This window comes from Pseudorasbora parva, chromosome 15 (genome assembly GCF_024679245.1).
Source record: "Pseudorasbora parva isolate DD20220531a chromosome 15, ASM2467924v1, whole genome shotgun sequence".
Classification (NCBI taxonomy): Eukaryota; Metazoa; Chordata; class Actinopteri; order Cypriniformes; family Gobionidae; genus Pseudorasbora; species Pseudorasbora parva.
The window spans coordinates 8,259,974-8,284,590 of NC_090186.1; the positions used below are offsets into that span (position 1 = coordinate 8,259,974).

The following is a 24,617-nucleotide window of genomic DNA, read 5'->3' on the forward strand; positions in this document are numbered from 1 at the left end:
TTTGTATGTTCTGAATTAAAAAATGTGGGGGGCATAAAATCAAAATATCATGGTGAGACAACTGTCCTGATATCATAATATATCATAAGGCAAGTAATTTTAGTTCTTCAAAAGAAAACCTTAATTAATAATTTGGCATAATAGTTTATTATATATAGACATTATTGTTATTTATGTTATTAATTCCACTTATTAATATTTGGAGTAAAAAATGGCATTGAAATTTGACATTCAAAAAACAAACAAACATCTAAGTCTTGTGCTCCAACCAACATGCAATAGCATGGAGAAAAAAAGAGATTATGTGTGTGTGAATTACCTCAGTCTGTGTGTCTCAGTGTTTGGCAGCAGCGTCTCTAATAGCGAAACTGCAAGTTTATCTGCTTCAAGAACAGTGCTGTTATTACCTTGCTAGGGAGACATGTCATGTAGCTTTTAAAGGGTTAGTTCACCCAAAAATGAAAATTCTGTCATTAACCTCTGTTCATCTTTGGAACACACATGAAGATATTTGTGTTGAAATCGAAAGGCTCAGAAAGGCCTTCATTGACACCAATGTCATTTCCTCTCTCAAGTCAAGACCCATAAAAGGCTCTAAAGACGCCTCACTACGGTGGCTCTACAATCATTTTATGAAGCGACAAATATAGTTTTTGTGCGCAAAAAAAACAACAACTAAATAACGACTTTATATAGTGATGGCCGATTTCAAAACACCACTTCCTGAAGCCTCGGAGCTTTATGAATCAGTGAATCGATTCATGATTCGGATCAAGTGCTCCGAATGCTCTGAAACTTTACAAACCAATGTTTTAAAATCGGCCATCACTATATACAATTTTTTTTTTTGCACACAGAGTGGGAGAGAGCAAAGGAGAAAGAGATTATGTTTCCGTACATAATAAAACATAATTTTGAAGGGATAAAACATGGAAATAATTTTTTTAATTGTTAGTTTTAATTGTTTACTATATTTATTTGCTTGTTCAGTGTTGTTGTGGTTTTTGGTTTTTGGACCTTTGAAATCATTTGTGACCCGAACCACAAAACCAGCCATAATGGTAATTTTTTTTAAACTGAATAAATAAGCTTTCCATTGATGTTTAGTTTGGTAGGACAATATTTGTCTGAGATGCGACTAATTGAAAATCTGGAATCTAAGGGTGCAAAAAAAATCACCTTTAAAGTTGTCCAAATGAAGACCTTAGCAACGCACATTACTACTAATAATAATTAGTTTTTTGTTTATGGTAGGAAATTTACAAAATATCTTCATGGAACATGATCTTTACTTAATATCCTAATGGTGTTTGGCATAAAAATGATCATTTTGACCCCTACAGTATATTGTTGACTATTGCCACAAATATATCTGTGCGATTTATTTATGACTACTTTTGTGGTCCAGGGTCACACTTGGTGAAGTGATATGGAACTGTAATGCGATCAAGACATCACCTACTACTTAAGCCGTGCGTTTCCTTCAAAATAATTGCACACCTTAGAACATTCATTAACCAATCAGATTCAAGCATTCAACAGCCCCTCAGTATAAGAATTCATAATTTATGGTATTTATAAAAAATATTTTTACTTCGAAAAATATATTTTAGTATAGTAGAGTAAATCCATTTTTATATCTACATTTTAATATATTATACTATATTAATTTCTAAGATATAATTAATAATTTTTTTTATTTCATTGTAAACACTCATTGACCTAATTGTCATTGACCCAAGTAATTTAACTTGCGGTCTTTGTGCTCATATTTGTCAAGTTTTGATCTTATGAAAAGCTTTTTATTTTTGTTCGTGGTCACTTGAACCTGGGATTGCTTTCTATTGTCCTAAATATAGATGTGGCCCTACACATGTGGACGCAAGCTGTGTTAATTTGCAAGCCTCTATAATCCCATGTAGGGAGTGATGCATTGTGGTCCATAGACACTCCTGTGATGTGGTTAGTTGGAATGGGCCAATCTGATGATTACATGCACGTTATGAGACTACTTGTGGTGACTAGGCTCAGCGGAGTCTTTCTGGGTTGATGTCTTGATTCAGAGTTTTCGATTAAGATCATTGGTTTGTTGCCTGGAGTAATGAAAAAGATCCAGAGAAAGGCTTGACTGAAGTTTCTCTTTCTGTCTTCTCGCAGGGCTGAGTGACCCAAGTGTAGCTCTCACCTGGGGGAGGACCAGCGCTCCCTCATTCCCATCATCCCTTGAGCCCCCTCTCAGAAGCAGTCATGGCGCCACGGAAACGCGGAGGCGGAGGGCATGGCGCGTCCTTCTTCTTCTGCTGCTTCCAGAGCAGTGACCACCCAGAGATCACCTACCGTCTGCGGGAGGACTTCGCCCTGCAGACCATGGAGCCCGCGCTGCCCATCCCTAACTATGACGAGCTGGACGCCATGTTCTCAGAGCTGGTGGTAGGTGCAAACTTTGAACATTTCTGTACAGTTTTTTCACTTCTGTCAGTGAACACCAATGAATCAAACTAACAAACTGTAAGGAAGTGTTATTTCAAAACCGTTTACAAAACGGACTCGGGCCGAGTCCAATAACAAACTTGCAGCCAATCAGCAGGTAAGGGGCGTGTCTACTAATAATGGTGAGAAGAGAGTGGTCAGTGCATGTCATTATTCAAAACACATGATGAACATTAGCCGAGAACTAATATATGCTGGCTTTTGCTTGAATATGCTCGTGTGTCACGTTCGCTTGTTTGTTCATTTGCGGTCGTATTGTCGTTCACTTCGGCGATGATAAAGACCCGTTCGTTTCCACACCGTGTGGAGCATCTAAATCTCTAGTCTGTTTCAAGCGCCAGCTCACGAAATGTGTCCAACAAGTAAGATACTGTACTCATAATATATGTTTGATTCCTCTTTTCATGATCTATATTACTCTAATCTGGTTATAATTGTAATATGTCTTTAGCTGGACTATCATGCTCGTGTCATGAAAACGGCTTGTGTTTTGTGATCACTATAACTCTAATCTGGTCGTATGTTGTTAGTTGGACAGTCGTGATTGTGTACTATCGAGTTGTTAAAGGGGGGGGGGGGGGTGAAACACTCAGTTTCAGTCAATCTCATGTCAATCTTGAGTACCTATAGAGTAGTATTGCATCCTTCATATCTCCGAAAAGACTTTAGTTTAATTATATTTATAAAAGAAATATGGGCTGTACCGAGTCTTTCCGGAAAAAAACGAGCGGCTGGAGGCGTACTGTGTGGGCGGAGCTAAAGAATGACGAATGCGCAAAGCGGTGTCGTCCTCAAGCGTGGAGAAGAAAACGCTACCCTAAATAAACCATGGCTATCAATCAGATTCAACGAATACAGATATGATCCAGGATCAGATCCGGAGGATGAAATAAATTGAACAGGAGAAACAGCAACATCAGGACGTCCGTCTCTGTGATATGTACTGTATTTAGTGGCCTGTCAACATTTGTGTGTGTTTACTCGCAGTTTATGAGGACATGATTCGGTTTATGGACTATTGTATGCGACTAAACCTTAGCAGTAGCAAGCAAAACGGTTTTGCACGTCAGACTAGTGTAACGTTATACAGAGAACAGCAATGGAGTAACCGTTAGCGCATTTGAATGACGAAGCACGCTTTGTGAGAACGCTAGGTCCATTGATAAATTAACTAACGTTATACGCGATGGTGTTGTTTACTGATGTTTACTTACGCGACGATAGCCAACAGCACAGACATTTGAAGCAGTTTTACTCACCGCCTGCTTCCAAAGCAGGACCGAACCTTTATCGCTGGGACCGCTCCGTCAAAAACACACTTATTTGGTATGATTCGGTGAAGTCCTGACAGCGGAGATCCACTTTGCGACACGACTGAAGCGATGTTGTGAAGCTTCCCGTCATTTCTGCGTTCAAATCGGTTCAAATGCAGCGCTGCCTTCCGGGAATGCTGTGCTGAAGCGTTGAAGTCGCTTGAGGTCACCCATAGGAATAAAGTGGAGCGCGGCGTGACGGAAGTGTTCACGGACGACTGGATCTGCACCTGAGAGAGTGTTTATGGGGCGTGCATTTCCTCTCTCGCTCTAGTAACGCGCGCGCGCACCCTACCGGGAGAAGAGCCCGTACGGCCCATACAAGGACCTTCCGCTCTATCGACGTCAAGCCAGGAACACTATGAAGAATTGAAAATTCCTTGCTAAATATTTAACGAAATATATATATATTACAAATTGAATTATTGTCCTGTTCATAATATTTATTTATTTATTTATTTATTTATTTATTTATTTATTTATTTATTTTCCATATACTCAGCCCTTCCTTCTTGTTTTGCTCTCTTATTTAGGATAATTAAAGTTCTTTAATTGATTCATCACATGTGCTGTATTTAATCTGAGCTTGAATAGAAATCGCAGCAGTGTGGCATGCGGCAGACTCTGCCTCTCTCTCTCGTCTTCTCCTTCATCTCTGCCAGCTTCCACTTTGCACATCAATGGGCCCCATTGAGCCGCCCTGTGTCTTGGACTGCACTGCAGAGTAATTGCTTGTTTTTGGTCTGACCCGTTCTTAACCTCTCTTTCCCTGTACTTGGGTTCGAATTGATGTAAAACACAAAGCAGCAGCAGTTGCTCTTTTTTTTCACAGCCCTCACAGAAAGATTTCATGCTCTCAGCACGTGCCGTTCTGGCAGGTTATTGTTAAATTTGTAAACCGGTGCATAGCTGGCAACCTGCCTGCTTATTCTCATGGCTTTAAATGTCAGTAATATTATGTTTTAGTAGAAGGTACCTGGCTAATTATTTGAAGTACTGTAGCTGACTTTTATTCGGTTTGTTTGTAGGTTATTATGCAAATTGTGATTCATGTCAGAGCTTGGCAGAGCTTGGAGTCTTCTTACAAATTAATCATATTCAGCACACTGAGGACATTAGAATTACAAAAATACATTCAGAACAAAGGGGCTTTTCAGGATAAAGTGAAAATAATGAGGTACATGAAGGGAGTTTCCATGTGATTTAGCTATGATATGTGTCTTTTGTCCGGGGATTAGATTAGGTCTATTGTATTAGGATTGGCCCCAGATACAACATTTGAGTCCAAAATTATTGCATTTTAATTCTTTTATGGCATAGAATTAAAGAGATAGTTCACCTAAAAATGAAAATTATGTCATCATTTACTCACCCTCGAGTTTTTACAAACGATCATGATTTTTTTATTTGTTTCAATTAGGACGAACAAATAGTTACAATGGTAAAGGTATAAATATATACTGGGTATAAGTATATATAGTATTGGGAGGGTTGCCTATCAAAGTGGGGAGAGGACGCTGGCATTGTCTGTTCGTGTTTGCCGCTTCTCCACCCACAAATCATGTTACTGTGTACAGTTAGATTTAGATTTTATTTAATTTTCTTATGACTGTGACTAGTCTAACAGTCAGAGCTACAATTGGGACTATTGCTGTTTGCTGGCAGCCACTGAGAGGACGTTGTTCGCCGTTTTCCACCGCTTCTCTGCTGTTTTTGTTTGAATTGTTGCAGTTGCTTCTGATTTGAAGGACATTTGAGGTTGCTCGCTGCGGCTGCTCTCTCTTTTCTGGGTGTCGGCTGCTCACTGGTGGTCTCCCTCGGGCTTGAACTGCATGGTGGCTGAGGTTGCCGGTTGATTGGTGCCGTTTGCACCGACCCAGCGTCATCAGTGTCCGGCATGATGTTGAGATGTTTCGCGTCTCGGCTGCGTCGCTGTTCCGTCTTGCATTGTAGCCGGTGTGTCCACAGAAGTGCCCAGAAAACTTTGTTTGCCTCCTGCATGGTGCTGCAGCGATCCCTCCATCTGGTCTTCAGCTGTCATACTTTGACGACGTCATCAGGACACGCTGGGAGAAATGTAATACATGGAGTGGACCATAGTGTTCTGTGGAGCTTACATAGACTTCCACCATCAGCTCTGTTTTCTGTTCAGGAAAGCTTATAACTGTTATGTGTTGGTTGATTGTTTGTGTTATTCAATATTTTTACTTGTTAATTTTTTTTTCCATTGTTGCACTGAAGTTCTTAGGAATGAAAAGTGCATTATAAATAATAATAAAAAAAAATATATATAGGCCAAGTCAACACCTCAAACCATTCCTGAACCTTCTTGCATTGCTCCGTGGTCCAATTTTGATGCTCATGTGCGTCAAATGTTTTGATGCGTTGGTGCTTTTGGCGGTGGACCGGGGTCAGCATGGGCACCCTGACTGGTCTGTGCAGCCCCATACGCAACAAACTGCACCTGTGTATTCTGACACCTTTCTGTCAGAACCAGCATTAACTTCTTGAGCAATTTGAGCTAAAGTAGCTTGTCTGTTTGATCGGACCACACAGACAAGCCTTCGCTCCTCCCGTGCATCAATGATCCTTGGCCGCCCATGACCCTGTCGCCGGTTCACCACTGTTACTACCTCGGACCACTTTTGATAGATACTGTCCACTGCAGACCGGGAACACCCCACAAGAAAATGTTTAATATTGCATAAAACCTTTATTGCACCATGTCCATCTCATAAAATCGATACTAAAATGTTTATTAAAATATGTGAATTGAAACAGCTTGTGTAATTGCATGGAATAGATTGACAACACATTCTCCCAAATTTCTCTATTTGCTTTCTTTTTATCCAAGAAAGTCACACCACATGAGGGTGAGTAAATAATGACAGAACTTTTATTTTCAGGTGAACTATCCCTTTGACATATGTTTTAACCATGAAGACATAGATAATGTGGTTTATGGCTTCAGTACACCATTATAGTGTAAACCATATAATAAATGACCTCTTTAACTTAAACTCTTTTCATTGGTGAAATCTGTTATCCTACTGTATTCTCCTTTAGAGTGCAAGTTTATTTTAATCAGGAGTTGAATTGACAGCTCAATGACTTACTGTATAGTCTACAATAGAGTTCATGTTCTACAGTGGACGTTTTCCTCATTATGAGTGCTGAAAGGATTGCTATGGAGCATTGATAGATTGATGCAAACGGCCGAGGCTTTAATGTTTGTTCTGCGACTGAACGCTGGGGCTTGATGTGGCGTGTTCGGTTCAGATAAGGCAAGGTGTGGTTTTCTGCATGAAGGGAACATCCTGGTTGTAGTCTGGCTGCCCTTGACTGTAATGAGACCCTGTCCGGGTATTTTCTTTATGCGTATGTACCGGGGTTGTCTAGACTTCTGCTGACTATGCAGCCCGTTTCCATTAAAGGCTGGGGGATTCGCAGGAACACGAGAGATGGAAGAGACACCAGGCCGGATGAGAGGAACAGCAGCTCTTCCTCTCCTGCATCCCTGTGGAGCATCAGGGACATCACTGTCACCAAGAGCTGCCAGACAGGAAGCCATTACCAGATTTGGCAGGCAGATCTCTGAGTAGCATTACATGCAGTTATTCACAGTGAGAGATGTACACTGAGCAGACTCTTTATTAGCTTCTGCTGCTGAAATGGACAGATCGATGGTGCATCCGTTCCTATGAACATGTTCCAGTTCAGATTGTAGAGCTCAAATTCAATCACATTTGACTGTTGAAATATATTAATTTTCACTACATATTTTGCAGATGTTTCATAGGCTTGGTATGATAATATAAAATCACTTACAGTAAAGTTCTGTTGGAAACAATTTATTAATATAAGGATGCAATAATTGATCATGTTAGCAATGTTTCCCATTTCAATAGAATTCTGCTCTCTTGGACTTTGTATTCATCAAAGAATCCTAAATTACATTGATGATAATAATAAGAACTTTTTCTTGAGCAGAAAATTAGCATATTAGAATGATTTCTGAAGGATCATGTGACACTTAAGACTGGAGTAATGATGCTGAGAAGCTTCACAGGAATAAATTACATTTATAAAATATATTCAAAAAGAAAACATTAGTTTTAACACTAATTATGTTTTACTGTATTTCTGATCAATTAAAGCCGCACTTGGCTACTTTTGCTCTCAGGGTCCCCCTACAGTTTGGAAAAAATAATGTCCTCAACTACTGTCGTAAGAGCTGTCATCCTACAACAGGGGATGCCATCGCTCGTGCATTTGTTGACATGACAACCCTGATAGCCCTGAACTAGTGATGCGTGGCTCGTCTCATAACCCGCGGACCCCGTATGTCTATTTAATGGTCGTGGGTGCGCGGCGGGTTGTAAAAATATATACAGTGGTGCGGTGCGGGCCATATAACTTCATAAAAGTGGCGCCGCGGGTTGGTGCAGCACTAACAGTTCCCCTGAACACTGCAAGAGGAGTTCTTCTGGCGTCGGGTGTGAAATGTCTTCATCCCAGGTAACGTTACAGTCAGTGGCATGTTTCAGCATGTCATATGAATATAATTTCATGGGTTTTATTTTTTTTCAAACGCCAAATAATCACGATGCTCACGTTTACAAGCCAGCGTCATTATAGTAGTCTATTGGTTACCGTTTTACAGAATCTATATGATACTTCAGTTCAATGTTTGAGTGGTAGCTCACCGTAACAAGCAGGACAGCATCGGTCGGGCACGCCTCCTTCAGCTCACGCCGACGAGCAAACGCTGGTCACATGTTGATCCTCGTCCTGCCTTTAATCCCATCACTTTTTCATTTCCTCTTATTGCTTTCCTCCAACAAAACCTTTTCTTTCTTATTTGTCTCTGCTGCTTCGGACATGACTATATTATCCGACGAACAAAGTTGGGCTCGCACGTCCGAATGTAAGGAAGTGTGTGTGTTGGTGGAAGTGACGTATGTGCCGTAAAGCAGTCGAATTTTGTAGTTCTTTTTTGTTCTCGGGTTACTACCCGAAACCCGAAGTTTAAAAGTACGATTAAAAACGATACAGACCCCATCAGGCTATGGCAGACGTGTCATTCAACCAATTGTAAGTCGATTTATCATCACAAGAGTCTTAAAAAATATATTATGAAGGTTGAAAAGTTACCTAGTGCTGCTTTAAATGCAGCCTTGGTGAACATAACAGACTTTTTTCAAACACTTGAATGGTACTAATTGTTTTTGCCTAAAACCTTTAAAGGGATAGTTTTCCCAAAAATGAAAATTACTCTATGATTTACTCACCAGTAGGTGTCTAGGTGTTTGACTTTCTTCTTTCAGACAAACACAATCTGAGTTATATTAAAAAGTATGTGTAAGTGTGTAATAAGCAGTGTATGTGTTGTGCACCCGCCTATAGGCACGTATTACTAATGCACCCTTTAAATAAGAAAAAAATACTGTGAAAACGACTGCGCAGTCATTTGAACACGCTTTTTGTTTTCAGATGGGCGTGAGTGCATTTGCTATTTAAACAATGTGGTGCTGGACGTGAAAATAGTTATAGTTACAATATAGGATGCTATAGGAAAATCTTGCCGATTTGTGTCCCTGGAGGACAACAGAATGGTGCTTTAGAGGCATTTTGAGGGGAAACACCCTCATGTCATGAAATACTGTTTCTGATTATACACTGATTGAGTTCCATGTTTCAGTGAAGGGGAGAAACCAACAGCCCCAAGAAGACTAAGAAGAGCCTCTTGCAAGCAGCACAATCCTGGGAGATGAGGGTGGACCTGGGAAGGAAACAAGTCCTCCCCCATGTTGTGCAAACACAGCTGAGGCCAGACATGTTCTTATGGTCTGAGGAGGCAAGGAAGATAATCTTGATTGAACTGACGGTCCGGTGGGAAGACTGGTGCGAGGAGGCCTTTGAGCGGAAACCACCAAGTATCAGGACCTCGTTGAGCAGTGTAGGGCCAAAGGGTGGCAGATCGGGTGCCGGGTGGCTATTCCCGGTTGAGGTCGGAGCAGGGGTTTCCCAACGCAGTCTTTGTTGAAGACACTCACAGCTCTGGGTTTAGCAGGTAGGGAGAGGAAGGTAGCTGTTCGTAGGTTAGGTGAGGCAGCAGAAAGAGTGTATTGCTGGCTCTGGAGAACAATCTTAAAAATAAAGGCTCTTAAAGAATTACTTCAGCAATTAGCATATGGCTTTGTATCAGTAGAAACCCTGGAGTATATTCGAATGATCGTGATCGTGCGAAGCATTCTGGGAATTGTTGTCTTTAGTCCCCATGAGACAAAAATACATTTTCTGTCTTTTCTCAGTCTAGAAAGCACTAAATTTAAAAATTATTTCACATTTCTACTACATTAATGACCCAGTTTAAATACAGATTCATCTTCCCAGCGCTGACATACCCCTTTAAATGGTTCTTTGGCAGGGTGTTTCCATGAAGAACCTTTAATATCCAAATAACCTTTCCATTGCACCAAAGGTTCTTTGTAGTGCAAAAATGTTCTTTAAACTATAAAATGGTTATAAAAAATGGTTCTTAAAAGAACTTTTCACAGAATGGTTCTTTGGAGAACCAAAAATGGTTCTTCTATGGCATCACTGTGAACCTCATTTTTGGTTCTTCCTGGCACCTTTATTTTTGAGGGTGTAGGAGGGAGGCTTTGAGCTAGGGGCCAGGAAGAGGTGACTGTTGTGGTTCAGGGTCCAAACACCCTGTGAAAGCTGGACGCCACCTGACAACGACATCTCCTGACTGAAAGCTACAGTCATGTACTACAGTCAGTGACTGAGTTAGACAGCATCTCAGTATAGATGTATCCAACAGTGAATGGATTTCTCTCCTGTATACATTTTAATATTAATATTTTTCTTTTTGTGTGTGCAAGTGGAAAATCACAGTAGAATCATAAGTTCACATGGGACTCCCATGTTGAGAGCAGCTAACAAACAAACCAAGGCTTTCTTTGTGGAAACCTACACCCACTCTTGAGGACAAACCACAACACAGTGATTGTTGTGGTGCACATGCTATTTCAAGGACAAAACAAAAGGAAATTACAAGTGGCAGAAGTTTATGTGTACCGCATTCATTGCCAAAGCCGTTGATTGTTCAATCATCAGTCCTTCAGCGTTTCCAACAGGATTGAGCAGAATTCACAATGAATTTTGATGAACATGCACAAACACATGTTGGGTTTTTGTGAATTGTGGGGACTTTTCAAAGGCGTAATGGATTTTACACTGTACAAACTGTACATTCTATACCCCTTCACTGCCCCTGCCCCTAAACCTAACCCACACACACACACACACACACACACACACACACACACACATTTTAACAATTTATTTAAGTCCACTTTAAAAGAAATAATTTACGGGGACATAAACATTATAGGTGCAGTTAAACGCATGTACAAAATCATGGTCCAGTGCCATACACAGATCTTCACAAAAGCACATCTCTCAGGTGTTATGGGTATAAGGAGCAGCGTCTCCTCCATATATCGCGGCTGCCTATAATAGCAGACAGTGCACAATACTCCGCTAGCTGTTTGGCCCTTTTCTTGGGCATACCAAGTAGCTGAAGGCCTCGTACCACCAGCCTATGAAGCACAAACACACACACACACACACACACACACACACACACACACACACACACACACACACACACACACACACACACACACAACAAAGACAAACTCAAACACACACAGACTAAGACAGACCGAAGCATTCTAACGTGTGTACTACACTTACAATAGTTCAACAATAGTTTACAGTAGTTTATACTTACATCTTTAAATCTGAATTGCTATCTTAATCTATTTGCCAATTTATTTTAAAATTCAGCTATGCAACACAACCCTGGCATGTACGAATACCATTGGTTTGACATGTACATTAGTTAAGATAAAACTTTCATTGACTGAGATATATCCAGTGTAATCCATATGATTAATATCTTTTACGTTTTTCAAACTCAAGTCAAGCAAAGTTCGGGTCAACTTTATTTATTATCATTCCAACCATATATAAGTATACAGTGGAAAGAAATGTCATTTCACCAGGTCTGCAGTGCAAATCACCATTTAGTCTTCTATCGCAGACGTTTTCTTCTTTTTCTGTCATCCTCTGCTGGAGGATGGGAGGAAATATTTGTGGGTAAGGAGAAAGTTGGAAAAAAAAAAAAAAAAAACATTCTACGGTTTCCACATGCTGTTATCATTGGTTTGTGGGTGGATATTGACCCTGCCTCGAGGGATTTACAGTTTGTTTTTGCCATGTCAAGGTTCAAAAATATCTAATCTTTCTTGTCTCTCTCTTTCTTTTTTTTCATTCAGGATGAGCTGGACCTCACAGAGAAGCACAGAGAGGCCATGTTTGCCTTACCAGCAGAAAAGAAATGGCAGATATACTGCAGCAAGAAGAAGGTTAGACCTCTCCAACATTACACCATTGTGTGTGTGTGTGTGTGTGTGTGTGTGTGTGTGTGTGTGTGTGTGTGTGTGTGTGTGTGTGTGTGTGTGTGTGTGTGTGTGTGTGTGTGTGTGTGTGTGTGTGTGTGTGTGTGTGTGTGTGTGTGTGAGAGAGAGAGAGATTGAGTGAGTGAGTGAGTGAGTGAGTGAGTGAGAGTCATCCTCAGTTGAAAGTTCAGTGCACCAGATAACACTGTCATCCTGTCAGAACGGTGTTTAACATCTCATATATCAAAGTGCTTAACGTAATCACCTCTCAGTCTGAAAGAAACAGGATTCCGACTAATGCCCCTTATCTTCACTTTCCCTGCTTTAAAATCGGCTAATCTTTTAAATGTTTCCATTGATCTGTTCATTATTAATTACCTGTCAGCAGAACTTTTGGATAAGTGGATATGTTAGACTTTTTAAAGACAAGATGAAGAGACTTTCTCTTATATTATGTTCTTAGCAGATTCCTTCTTACCAAAGCGACCTAAAACACAGTACATGCTGCACTTTAGTGTATCCAGTTTGTTGCTGCGGAGAGAATTTACAGTGTATCAGACCGTCTGTTCTACTAGGCGTTACTTTCATCACCTGAGAACTAACCAAAACGTGACTCACGAGATGAGAACATATTTGTGAACATAGATGGAGAAGATCGAGCCCATCAACACCACCAAAGCTTCACAGTCCTATAGCTCGTCCTGGGCCTACATTTCATTCAGTAACATTAGGCAGTTTTGATGTATATGCTTAGCCTAGAAATCTAGACGCACCCTAGGGGCAGCAAATTTAATCTGCCCGCAAGTGTTGTCTAGCAACTCTCAATACCCTTCTGAGCTATAATCGCCTGACTCTTGCCGGGCCAATCACATCGTGTATAGAGTCGTTGGGCGGGGCCATAATGACGACGGCCGAGTTGCGCTTGCGTGCTTCTAGTAAACACAGAAACTGGCGAACGGCGGTCTTTCAAATTCAGCTTTGACCGCGACTCTGGAAGACTTGGAGTTGAGCTTTTCTCTGAGAAAAGAACAAAGAACGGCACTGAAGTCATTCTTAAAAATCTGCTTAAAAAAGTTCTGCTTAAAATTTGAATTTCTTAACTTAAAAAAATAGATGTAACTAATTACTTGCATTTTCTGAGTTTTGCCAACTTATTCAGGTTTAAAATGTATATTTACATGATATTGATTGTTTCTGCAACTTCTTTGCATGTGTTTTGATCAGGAGATTCAGTACCCTCATAGTGCCAACCTAGCGTACAACAGTGAAAACACGGAGACCCAGGAATATTCAGGGGAAGATTTTAATGCTAAAAAGGGTTTTTATATATATATTTTATAACTGATAAAAAAGTAAGAAATAGTGACACACACTAGACATTGGCCCTGTGCCATTGAGCCATGCCATGCACGATGAGTTTGTCAGCTTCAAGAAAAGGCGTTAGACATGATTGGTTTGTGATGGGAATGGATGAGTTTACTGTGTCCTTGTTGTATTTTGAACATTTGCCATAGGCGAGGTCATCACACGGGTCTGCTGTTCCCACTGCTTGATTCTGTCAGTTTCCGCTAGCTTAATGTTTTGTTAAAAAGCAAATCCTATTTTATAAAATCACACTTATTCATTTATACTGGACATCGCTGCATGTTTAGGAATGCAGGGTACGGTGAGGCCAAGTCATACCATTTATCCACCATGACCTAATGGAGCTCAGAGCAGAGGAACGCTGGAGGGGTGGGTGGTGTTTAAAATGACATCAAACCCTACATGATGCCACAAACATAAGTCATGCCAGCCAGTTCTTCTGATGTGAATCCATGTGTTTAACTCACGACAGCATGAACACTGAAACCAGCGCACATACACATACACAGCCAGTGACAGTGGGTTGTCGGTGGTTACCTGCCAGTGATGTGACAGCAATACAGTCTGGGTGATAGAAAGCACACTGAAGTGGCAAAATCCTGCAGGTCTATAAACTGTTGTTCTTAGTTAAATGTTCACACGGAAGTGTAAAGACCCATTGCATCTCAGTAAGCAGACTGTAGCTGCGTCTATTAGCTAAATGTGCTATTATGTGCTGTTTTTAATCAAACATTTGTTCTATAGTTATGCAGTGTGACTCTGGGCACACTGTGCTCACCATACTGGCATTGTCATGTGACCTACAATGTCAGCCATATTGCTATACGTTGAAATGTACAAATATGACAACACAACTGGGATAGTACAGTGCTGGCCATGTGTGCACATCAGGGCTGTAGAATTAGTTCAAGGAATTAAATAATCGAGGATTAAAAGGGATCGGAATAAATAAATAAATAAAAACATTCTAAATAAATTATAAAAATTCTAGTTCTTATTGTAGTCGTAAAGAAATCAATTTAAACTAATAATAAATATTATTTTTTAAAATCCCACGTTCACTCTTATTCATATGTCTAATATGTTGAAAACGCAAACCGGTTTTTGTCTTGTCACATTCAGTTATGAATTAATGAATAAGTTAATATTAAAACATATGGCAGCATATTTTCTATACAAAAATTGCACAATTTAAAGGCACAATATGTAATTTTTCACCAATAGAGATTACTTTTTCAAAACAAAGGCATAGCTTGATGATGCCTTGCATTTTGTGGAATTTTGTGGTCGTCTTCACCTTTACAGCCAGTGGAAAAGAATCAGCCGGACTCATATTGATGGATGAGCGAATACATTAAATATTTATTAATGTTACTGTAGTATGAAGCAGGTGGAGCTGGAGCGTTTGTTAATGAGAGACGAGTGCAACACGGCTCGCGGGCAGCAGAGCTTTTATCATGATGAAGACGAACGCTGCTCGTGCATATGTGGGGTAACGCAGTGCTGTTTTATCATATTACATATTACAGTGTGTTAAAGTTATATTATAATGCGGATATGATGACATCATTGATAATCAAGTTAACTTTATTGTCCTTAAAGTCAATTCTTTGTGCACACAGCAGCAGCATACATAAATGTTCGTACAGCAACACAATACTCATCGGATAACACATTTATAACAGATCATTTAAAAACAAAATAGCAGCAGGTATTAAAGAGTTTTTAAGGGGAGTTTAAGTTTCCGTCCCAAAGGAAGCAGTTGAACATTTAGTGCACAATAGGTGGGTAACATCAGAAAGGACTAGCTGGCCCTTGCTTGTCCCCCTTTATGTTCATAAATTTGTGCAATGGTTCTTATATCAGTTCCAATAATCTTGCCACACATTTTTACAATACTATTCAACTAACTTCTATTCCTAGAATTCAAATTACCATACCAGCAAATAATAGAGGAACACAAGACAGATTAAATAAAACATGAGTAAATAGGTGACGCACGGACACGGTCCTTGACCTGGTTCAAATTGCTTATTTCTCTGGATTTAAACATTCAGGATAATGTAATAAGTACACGGGTCAATAAAATATATCATTGTTCTAGTGTTTTTTTACATATTGTACAAATCTTACATATTGTGACTTTTAATAATAAAAAAAGTTGTGTAGCTTATATCATTGGATAGTACTGTTGGCCGTTTAACATTTCTGTCATAAAGCAGTTGTCAAATATCTAATGTTTAGCTATTAATATCTTACCACGCACTTTTTCACTGTTAAAACTAAAGCGTTGCGTCAGAATTTGTACTGCTGTGAACAGTAAGGCCCGATTTGATTGTACATTTCAATCATTTTGACATTTACGAACACTGTTAGATTGCTGAGGAGACCAGCTTAAAATTAAACTTTCAAAACTTTTAAAATCCAAACAACAAACAGAGCAGTGTGTAATGAAACGCAGAAGGGCAGCATCAAGAATATCACATTTTGGGGTGACAATCTGGACATTTACTGTAATGCTGTAATTCTACTTAATGCAGGATTTTAAAATTGTGGATGATACGCTGAAAATATTTCATCAAAATCAGAAAGAGCTTTATTGTCAAGTACGTTTACACACACAATGATAAATAGCTTGTATTATAAATCTGTATTTCTTTGTTTATTGTCCGATAACCGATATGGTGCTGATATTCTGCATCACTTGTGTTTAGCTCTGATACATTTGCAGGATGAACAAATTCTAGCTGATTATTCTCTAGATATGTCATATGGAGAGTTTTCTTTTCCATAATTTGATACATTAAAAGTAAGTGCCCCTCTGGGATTTTCCTAAGAAATTCTTATCTGTGAATTGTAGTGGTTCAAAAGCTGGTATTGGTTACAGGTCGGCCATCTGTCTGGCCATGACATCTTTTCATGTATTGCCACATATGCTGTGTCCCATTTACAGACCTAATTACTCATTGTCATGGGACACTGAGCCGAAAGAGGCCATGACGTGAAGTAGGGCGCTCAAAATTGTCTTTTGACTTCTAGTTTTAGTGACGAGAAGGATTTTTATAAATGCTTTGTAAATGACCTGCTTTCTGACCTGATCCTGGTTTTTGGAAGCGCAGCAGTTGGCCCGATTGGGATGCCGTTTCTGTGTTATGATAAGTGTTTCAGCCACATTTGATTTCGCTCTACTTGCATCAGGAGGTCGTGCTCCACGATTCAACACATGGAACTAATGAAAAAGATTTAAGACGGTGAGCGGATGGATGAGATTAGGAAGACTTTGTCTGTCGTGAGACGGCCCGTGGCTGTGCAGCAGCGTTCCTGCAGACTCAGCACAGTGCCCAGCCTGGGACTAGTAAAACAGAGGCTTGGCGCTCTTCCCCAGGGCTTCAGTCTGGGATAGGAGGGTGGAAGGATAAGGGAAGCCGTGGTTGGTCCAAAGCAAACAGGAAGGCCTCCGTTTGCAGGTGCAGATTATGTTATCTGCAAGTACCGGGGGCTTTTGATGGGTCGGTCAACCCTGGGAAACAGCCGGGTTGTAGCCTTCAATTCACACCATTCAGTTTTTTATTACTTTTCTCTTTCCACATATCAATAAGGTGTAGATATCTTGATTTTGACACAAACTATGAGTCCTATCGTACACCCGGAGCAATGCGAGGTGCAACCTTTTTGGTAGTTTCCGCCTGACACAAATATCATTTTCACTTTGTATATTTATGTACACTCACCTAAAGGATTATTAGGAACACCATACTAATACTATATTTGACCCCCTTTCACCTTCAGAACTGCCTTAATTCTACGTGGCATTGATTCAACAAGGTGCTGAAAGCATTCTTTAGAAATGTTGGCCCATATTGATAGGATAGCATCTTGCAGTTGATGGAGATTTGTGGGATACACATCCAGGGCAAGAAGCTCCCGTTCCACCACATCCCAAAGATGCTCTATTGGGTTGAGATCTGGTGACTGTGGGGGCATTTTAGTACAGTGAACTCATTGTCATGTTCAAGAAAACCAATTTTAAATGATTCAAGCTTTGTGACATGCATTATCCTGCTGGTAGTAGCTCGGTTGTACCTCGGTTGTAACAGGTGGTTATTTCAGTCAAATTTGCTCTTCTATCAGCTTGAATCAGTCGGCCCATTCTCCTCTGACCTCTAGCATCAACAAGGCATTTTCACCCACAGGACTTCCGCATACTGGATGTTTTTCCAAAAACCATGCCACGCTCAAAATGTATTAAATCATCTTTCTTTCCCATTCTGACATTCAGTTTGGAGTTCAGGGGCATATTACAGAAATATCTTAACTTTAGAATCCTATCTTATCTGTTTGGTAACCATGGCAATTTCAGTTAGAACCGAATTTAGGACAAAGGCTATTACAGAATAACATTTCTTAAATGCATAATCCTATTTTAACTATGGATAGGAAATGGGTATTACAGAAGCATCCTAACTCTTTAGTCTTAACTTTAGGACAACACCACTGTCCTAACTTCAAACCTTTTAGAAATCCAGTGGTAAAAATCACAGTACACAAATCCTTTTTCGAGAGAGCGTTACATTTATGAATTATATAATATGAAGAGCAGCAACGTTTTGATGGTGGAGATACTTTTGGAAGACCCAGCTAGCACTGTGCTTTGATGATAAAATGCTTGTCAATATTATACAGACTCCCACGACACATGATTTTGCAGTTAGTTGACAAATTGCGACCAACATTACCGAGCCCAACGAGCCGTCACAGAGCATTAGCCTACCAGTCCACTGTGGCATAAAGTCGCTGGACGTTGGTATTCACAATTTTAAGGACCGTCTCTAAAGTTACGACATTGGTATACTACACAGCGTTTGAACAGACTATGTAAAAGGTGTGCATCATAGCTCACACCTAGATGAACACTTTACAGTTGGTTTTGATACCGTCATTCCGTTTAAATGCTATTCAAGTAAGATACGTGTATAACCTACCAATGTCATATGCAACTTTAGAGACAGTCCCTACATTTGCGAATATCGAACGTTTTCTTTTTTTCTTTTTTTAAAAGGCGATTTATTAAACAGGCTTTAACTTTCCAAAATATCAAAATATGCATTTCTTCCGCACTGTAATTAAAAGCATGTCATTGGTTCTCCTTTTTGATTTTAGGTTTACCTCAGAAGCAGTTTGCGACTTGTTGGTTGCTTGGTAACAGACCTGAGAGTTGATTACAAAACTCGATTGAGCTGTTTAAGATTTCCTAACTACAGAAAAGATTAGATTTTGTAAGATAGGATAAGAATTTAAGATTAAAATCAAGTTAAGATTTGCTTCTGTAATACGAAATTGTGACAAATCCTAAATTAACTTGTCATATCTTAAGATAAGACCTAAGACCTAAGAACATTTCTGTAATACGCCCCCAGGAGATTGTCTTGACCAGGACCACACCCCTAAATGCATTGAAGCAACTGCCATGTGATTGGTTGATTAGATAATTCCATTAATGAAAAAATTGAACAGGTGTTCCTAATAATCCTTTAGGTAAGTGTATAAATAATTAGATTGACAGCCCTAAAAAAACATGTTCTAAAGAAAGAAAACATGGTCTGAGGACAGTTGTATGTGGAGACATAATCGAATAGGCCCCAGGCATGTTTGGACAGTCCATAAGCTCACACTGTATAGGATGTTGATTGATACGTATCAGCCAGAGCTGCTAAACCGGTTGCAATCTGATCATAGGTTCAAACCTGACCTTAAAGGGATAGTTCACCTAAAAATGTTTTCATCATTTACTCACCCTCATATTGTGCCAATCCTGTATGAGTTTCTTTCTTCTAGTGAAACACAAAAGAAGATATTTAGAAGAATGTTGGCAACCAGCACATCAACTCTCTGGTTACCAGCATTCCATTAAATATCTTCCTTTGTGTTCAAGAAGAAAAGAAACTCATACAGGTTTAAAATAACACGAGGGTGAGTAAATGACAAAAAGTTATTTTTTGGGTGATCTATCTCTTTTACAAGGCGAGTCATAGATGACTGTCTGACATCTCTCATATCAAATGATGTGACGGAGCACAAACCAAAACATTTTTTATTGCTTGACCAGATAATGCTAACATCCCCAAACCCGCCTGAATTACATTCTTTAGAGTTTTTAAAGGTGTCATAATGAGGATTCCTATTTTCTTTGATCTGGTTAGATAAAAGCGCACATTGTACAATGTGATTTGATGTTTTATTAACCTGTCACACAGTGCATGCTTTACGAAGAAAACAAATGTTTGATGTTTGATGAATGTTGAAAAAATGTTTGATGATGCAGCAAACCTGCATTACAGGCCAGAGAGCAGCCCTGAGTGACTGCTCATTTAAAAAATGGTCTGTGTAATATTAATTGTCAGGTAGAGAATGAAAAAACAAATTATGACACAAAAAGCTCCCAGCAACATCAAATATAATTTACATAGTCTTGAAGATACACTAGCGTTTAAAAGTTTAGTGTCCGTATGTTTTTTATTTTATTTTAAAGAAGTTCTGCAAGGATTCATGCCATTGATCAAAAGTACATCAAATGTTATGAAATGATTTCTATTTCAAATAAATGCTGTGTTGTTGTTGTTGTTGTTGTTGTTGTTGTTGTTGTTTTACTTTATATTGTTTAAATAATCCTGGAAAAAATATCACAGTTTCTGCAAAAAATATATAAAAACATTTTTTCAATAATATATATATATATAATTTTAAAAAAAATAATAATTTATGAGCATATGAGATTTTATTTCTGAATGATTATGTGACACTGAAGGCTGAAATAATGATGCTGAAATTTCAGCTTAGCCATCAGAGGAGTACATTACATTTGAAAATATATTAAAAGTGATTTAAAATTGTAATAACATTTACCAATATTACGGTTTGCTGAATTTTGGATCAATTAAATGCAGCCTTGGGGAGCATAAGAGACTTATTTTAAAAATATTAAAAAATCTTACCAACCCCAAATGAATGTACAAGTAGCAAACATATATTTTAATTCGTAAATCTATGAGCTCAAGACTCAAGACTGACCAAAGTGCTGTACATGAGCAAAGTCAACAAACTTCAAGGAAAACACAAATGTACACAAAATAGCCACTTTAAGTCATGATATTCTCTTTAGTGCTTCTGGAAGGATTAAATATTGCACTCTTATACCCCTGTGAAGGGCGAGGACTATTTTAAGTTTGATTCCCAATCAAAACAAATCCAAACAATTTGGCTGACATCTCTTTCTGTACGGTGTGCTGTGCAGTGATTTATTCACCTGTGCCCTGATCTCAATGTCTCTCCTGGCTGAAGACCAAAGCTCCAGCTATCAGCTGTCCTGCTCCTGGCAAAGGACGATTAAGAATAGTCAATGTGGATATCATTTGACTCGCCTCACTTGTCCCCATTGTGGAGAAATAAACATTGGTAATCAGAGCTTTCTGATTTCTACAAAATAAATAGATGCTGTTGTAATCTTACTCTCTTTCTCTTTGCTGAAGCAGTCAGTGTTTTCATAAAATAAGAAGTTAATGGTGGATGGGCAGAAGAGGAAAAGTCTTGATCTTGTTTATTTTCTAAGTCAGGGGCTATCAAGCTTTTTGCCTGAGTTCCTTGGGCAGTGAGCCAACAAATACATAGACAAGTAGGTTCAAATGAGCAGAGTGAATCTCTGACCCATCGCTGTCCGGCCGATGTGAAAGATTAGACCTCTAGGGCTGCAGTCAACGTTGGCTGTTTCCTTCTGAGTTGTGAATTTAGTGAATGAAACATTAGCATATTAGGTGGTACATGTCAAAGTAACATCCACATGGATGGCAGGACCCAAGTTTTCCCAGCAGAACATTGCCCAAAGCATCACAATGACTCTTCCGGCTTGCCTTCTTCCCATAGTGCATCCTGGTGCCATGTGTTCTCCTGGTAAGTGCACATGCACCCTGCCATCCACGTAATATAAAAGAAAATGTGATTCATCAGACCAGGTCATCTTCTTCCATTGCTCCGTGGTCCAGTTCTAATGGTCACCTGTCCACTGTTGGCACTTTCAGTGGTGTACCGGGGTCAGCATGAGCACCCTGGATGGTCTACGGCTATGCAGCCCCATACGCAACTAACTGCGATGCACTGTGTTTTCTGACATTAATGCTGGTTCTTTCTATCAGAACCAGCATTAACTTCTTGAGCAGTTTGAGTTACAGTAGCTCATCCTTTTGATCAGACCACACGGTCACATATATAAAACATGCATAAAACTACTTGGTGGCGCTCATGGATGGGCTATTTATTAAGTGACCGTAAATAGCAAAGGAAAAATCCAGATCTGACTCTCTTGTTTTTTTAATTTTGTTATGATGTTGTTTGAGGAACAGGATAGCAATGGGGGTAACCAGGGTATTTCTACATTTCTAAAAGCGCCACTTACTGTCAGAGAATGAAATTGCCTGTCAGCTGAATTTTAAACACGTTGATCAGAACAGACAAATTGGATGCGGAAATCAAGACCGAATTTTCATACTGAAAATTCCTTTTGTTTTCATCCAGCAATTTTTTTTTGTGATATCCCAAAATTGTCATACAAATATGTAAATGACAACCTGGCTATACAATCTTGTCACTATGCAACAATTGAGTTTTTTTCAACTAATTGTTGGTGCTTATGTTTAGCAGTGTGTTTTAAATTTACTGAGTGTTATCTCACTCAGTTTGTTGATCATTTTTGTGATCATCTTTGGGCTGATTCATCTATCCTGGTCTTACCAGACTCTTGTACATTTCATTTGTACATAGAGTCTGGCCGCTCTCCATTGACAAGGGTTTATTTCCGTGAAGGCGGGCATTATGTTGAGGTTTAAAACTATTGGATCTGCCCTGAGCTACTCTGGATCTGCCATAACCAATCGCTAACGTTTGGTCGTGACGTATGCCATGCGCCCTTCGCCTGTTTCACACGAATCCGGCAACATAAATGTGCACTTGTGCAGGCCACCTCAGTAATAAAACCATAGGATAAAACCTAAAACTCGTGCATTCGGATTGTGATTTATTCACGGCACGGTGGAGGGGAGAGTTTTGTGATCGGGAGTGCGCTGCTCACGTGGTCCGTAGCATGATTGTATGCTGTGAATAAAATGTCATATGCTTGGTATGATAATAAATGCTGCTATAAAAAACAGACCAATTCAAATGTTTAAGTGCTTTTATTTTAATTTTTTGAGCGGTGATGAAATATATTGCTGTTGTAAATACTTGCCAGCATTTTAAAGAAATACAAGTCTAGAAATGCTTCCTAATAACAGCAAAGCAACCGTATGGTGTTCTGCAGTGGTCAAAAATGATTACAAACAGTGAATTTTGAAGTGATATATTCTTGGATTCGGACAGCTATTACATCACCACACGACCTTGGTGTTTGTCAAAAGCAGTAGGTAACTCGGCCGGGGATTTTTACATGGGAGACGGACGGCAATAAAATAACTGACCAGTCCCTGTAACTTAAATGATGGCAATACCTTCCGACCCCACGAAAAACAGTTACCGTCAAAATAGCTTCAGCAACTCCTTCATCACTAACTGAGCGAGCTGGAAAATCAAACTTTTCCCGAATTCCCCCTGTTGGGGAGGAGGGCCACAACATCATGGCCACCAACAATCCCCAGCAAAGATTGTTATTGCTCCGGCTTTAACATTCGGCAGCGGTGCCACAACGGAATGAATAGTTTTCTTTGCATCTTTCTCCGCCGCCATTACTGAACTACAACTCAAACTAGCGCATGACATCAAGGTCGTCGTTCTCAGCCACTCCCTCTGTTCGCTGATTGGACCGGTACAAATTTGTTCGGAGAAAACCTAAGAATACACCGCAGTCCCAGACGTAGTACTGAAGGAAAATGAAATTGAGCGGAAGTACGTAGGAGGGCAGAGCCAGGCTATGATTCATCTCCCTCTTAACTGATTTTGTGAAATAGTAATTATCTGAACTGAAGACACTGAAGCATTGATGGTTCCTAGAAAGATTGCCTCTCCAAACCAACCTGAGCCAACAATATCACAGTCGTTATGACATGTCTGTCTGAGAATGAAGTGCTCATGGGAAGAGGGCAGAGGGAAGTCCTTCCACAGAGGTCCATGTTAATGCTTTGCTCATTAAGGCCAAATGGGAAGTTGGGAGTTAAAGAGAAATATGCAGGATGGTGCAAGTTTACCGGTCTCCAGGCCGGCACTCAAAACTCCCTGTTTATCCCAACAGATGCCTGTTTGTGAGGTGCCATCATCTCCCGAAAGTCTTGGCAGAGCCGGGTGTTAAACATCCCACACAGTTGCTCCAAGGAGCTGATTGCTATGCCAGATTTTTTTCCTTTCCTGTGTTTGGTGAACATAAGCCACAATTAAACTCCTTATTAGTGGCTGTGCGGGCAGCCCATGCTTGTTTTGAGAGGGAAGCTGTCACACTTCACAAGTTCCACTCGCTTTTGATTCATTACTCCCTATGTAGCTCCCTGCTTTCCTTCTTGTCTTCTGAATCTTACTGCATTTTCAGCTAATGCGGCATTGGCTCGATCTGGGAGCTGTGTTGTTTCTCTAGTGTCTGTGAATCTCTGCTGGCCTACTTAAAGCGTGTGCTATTTCTGCCAGTGCTTTGAACGTGATGTTCCTTTTTCAGATCTGCCTTTTCTGAGTCGGTATGTTTGGGAAAGTGTGTATGTGTTGGGGGATGTTCACCTGGGAATAGATGCAGTCAGTGTGAATCTTATTGCATGTTATCTGCTCCGCTTACATATAATAGTAAGCAGTGAATGAACTGATACTTTGGTTAAATCCCAGCTTCAAACTACAAAGACAAATGATGCAAAGAAAAAGAAGCCAAAGAAATAAGATGTACTGTCATTGCAACAACAACAAAAAATCTAAATGCTAAAGGAGCAACAGAATAAATAAATGCCTCTCAGATAAG

The 24,617-nt window shown here is 39.7% G+C and overlaps 1 protein-coding gene across 3 annotated transcripts in view; it reads left to right on the forward strand.

Annotated features, from left to right (window-relative positions):
* Positions 1-24,617, forward strand: part of daam1b (dishevelled associated activator of morphogenesis 1b) — a 108,793-nt gene that overhangs the window by 49,535 nt on the left and 34,641 nt on the right. For all 3 annotated transcript variants that reach the window (XM_067416995.1, XM_067416998.1, XM_067416997.1), the window contains exons 2-3: positions 2,158-2,430; positions 12,155-12,244. In XM_067416995.1, coding sequence (XP_067273096.1) covers positions 2,248-2,430; positions 12,155-12,244 — 273 coding nt within the window. In that variant the 5' untranslated portion in view covers positions 2,158-2,247. The remainder of the gene's footprint in view (positions 1-2,157; positions 2,431-12,154; positions 12,245-24,617) is intronic.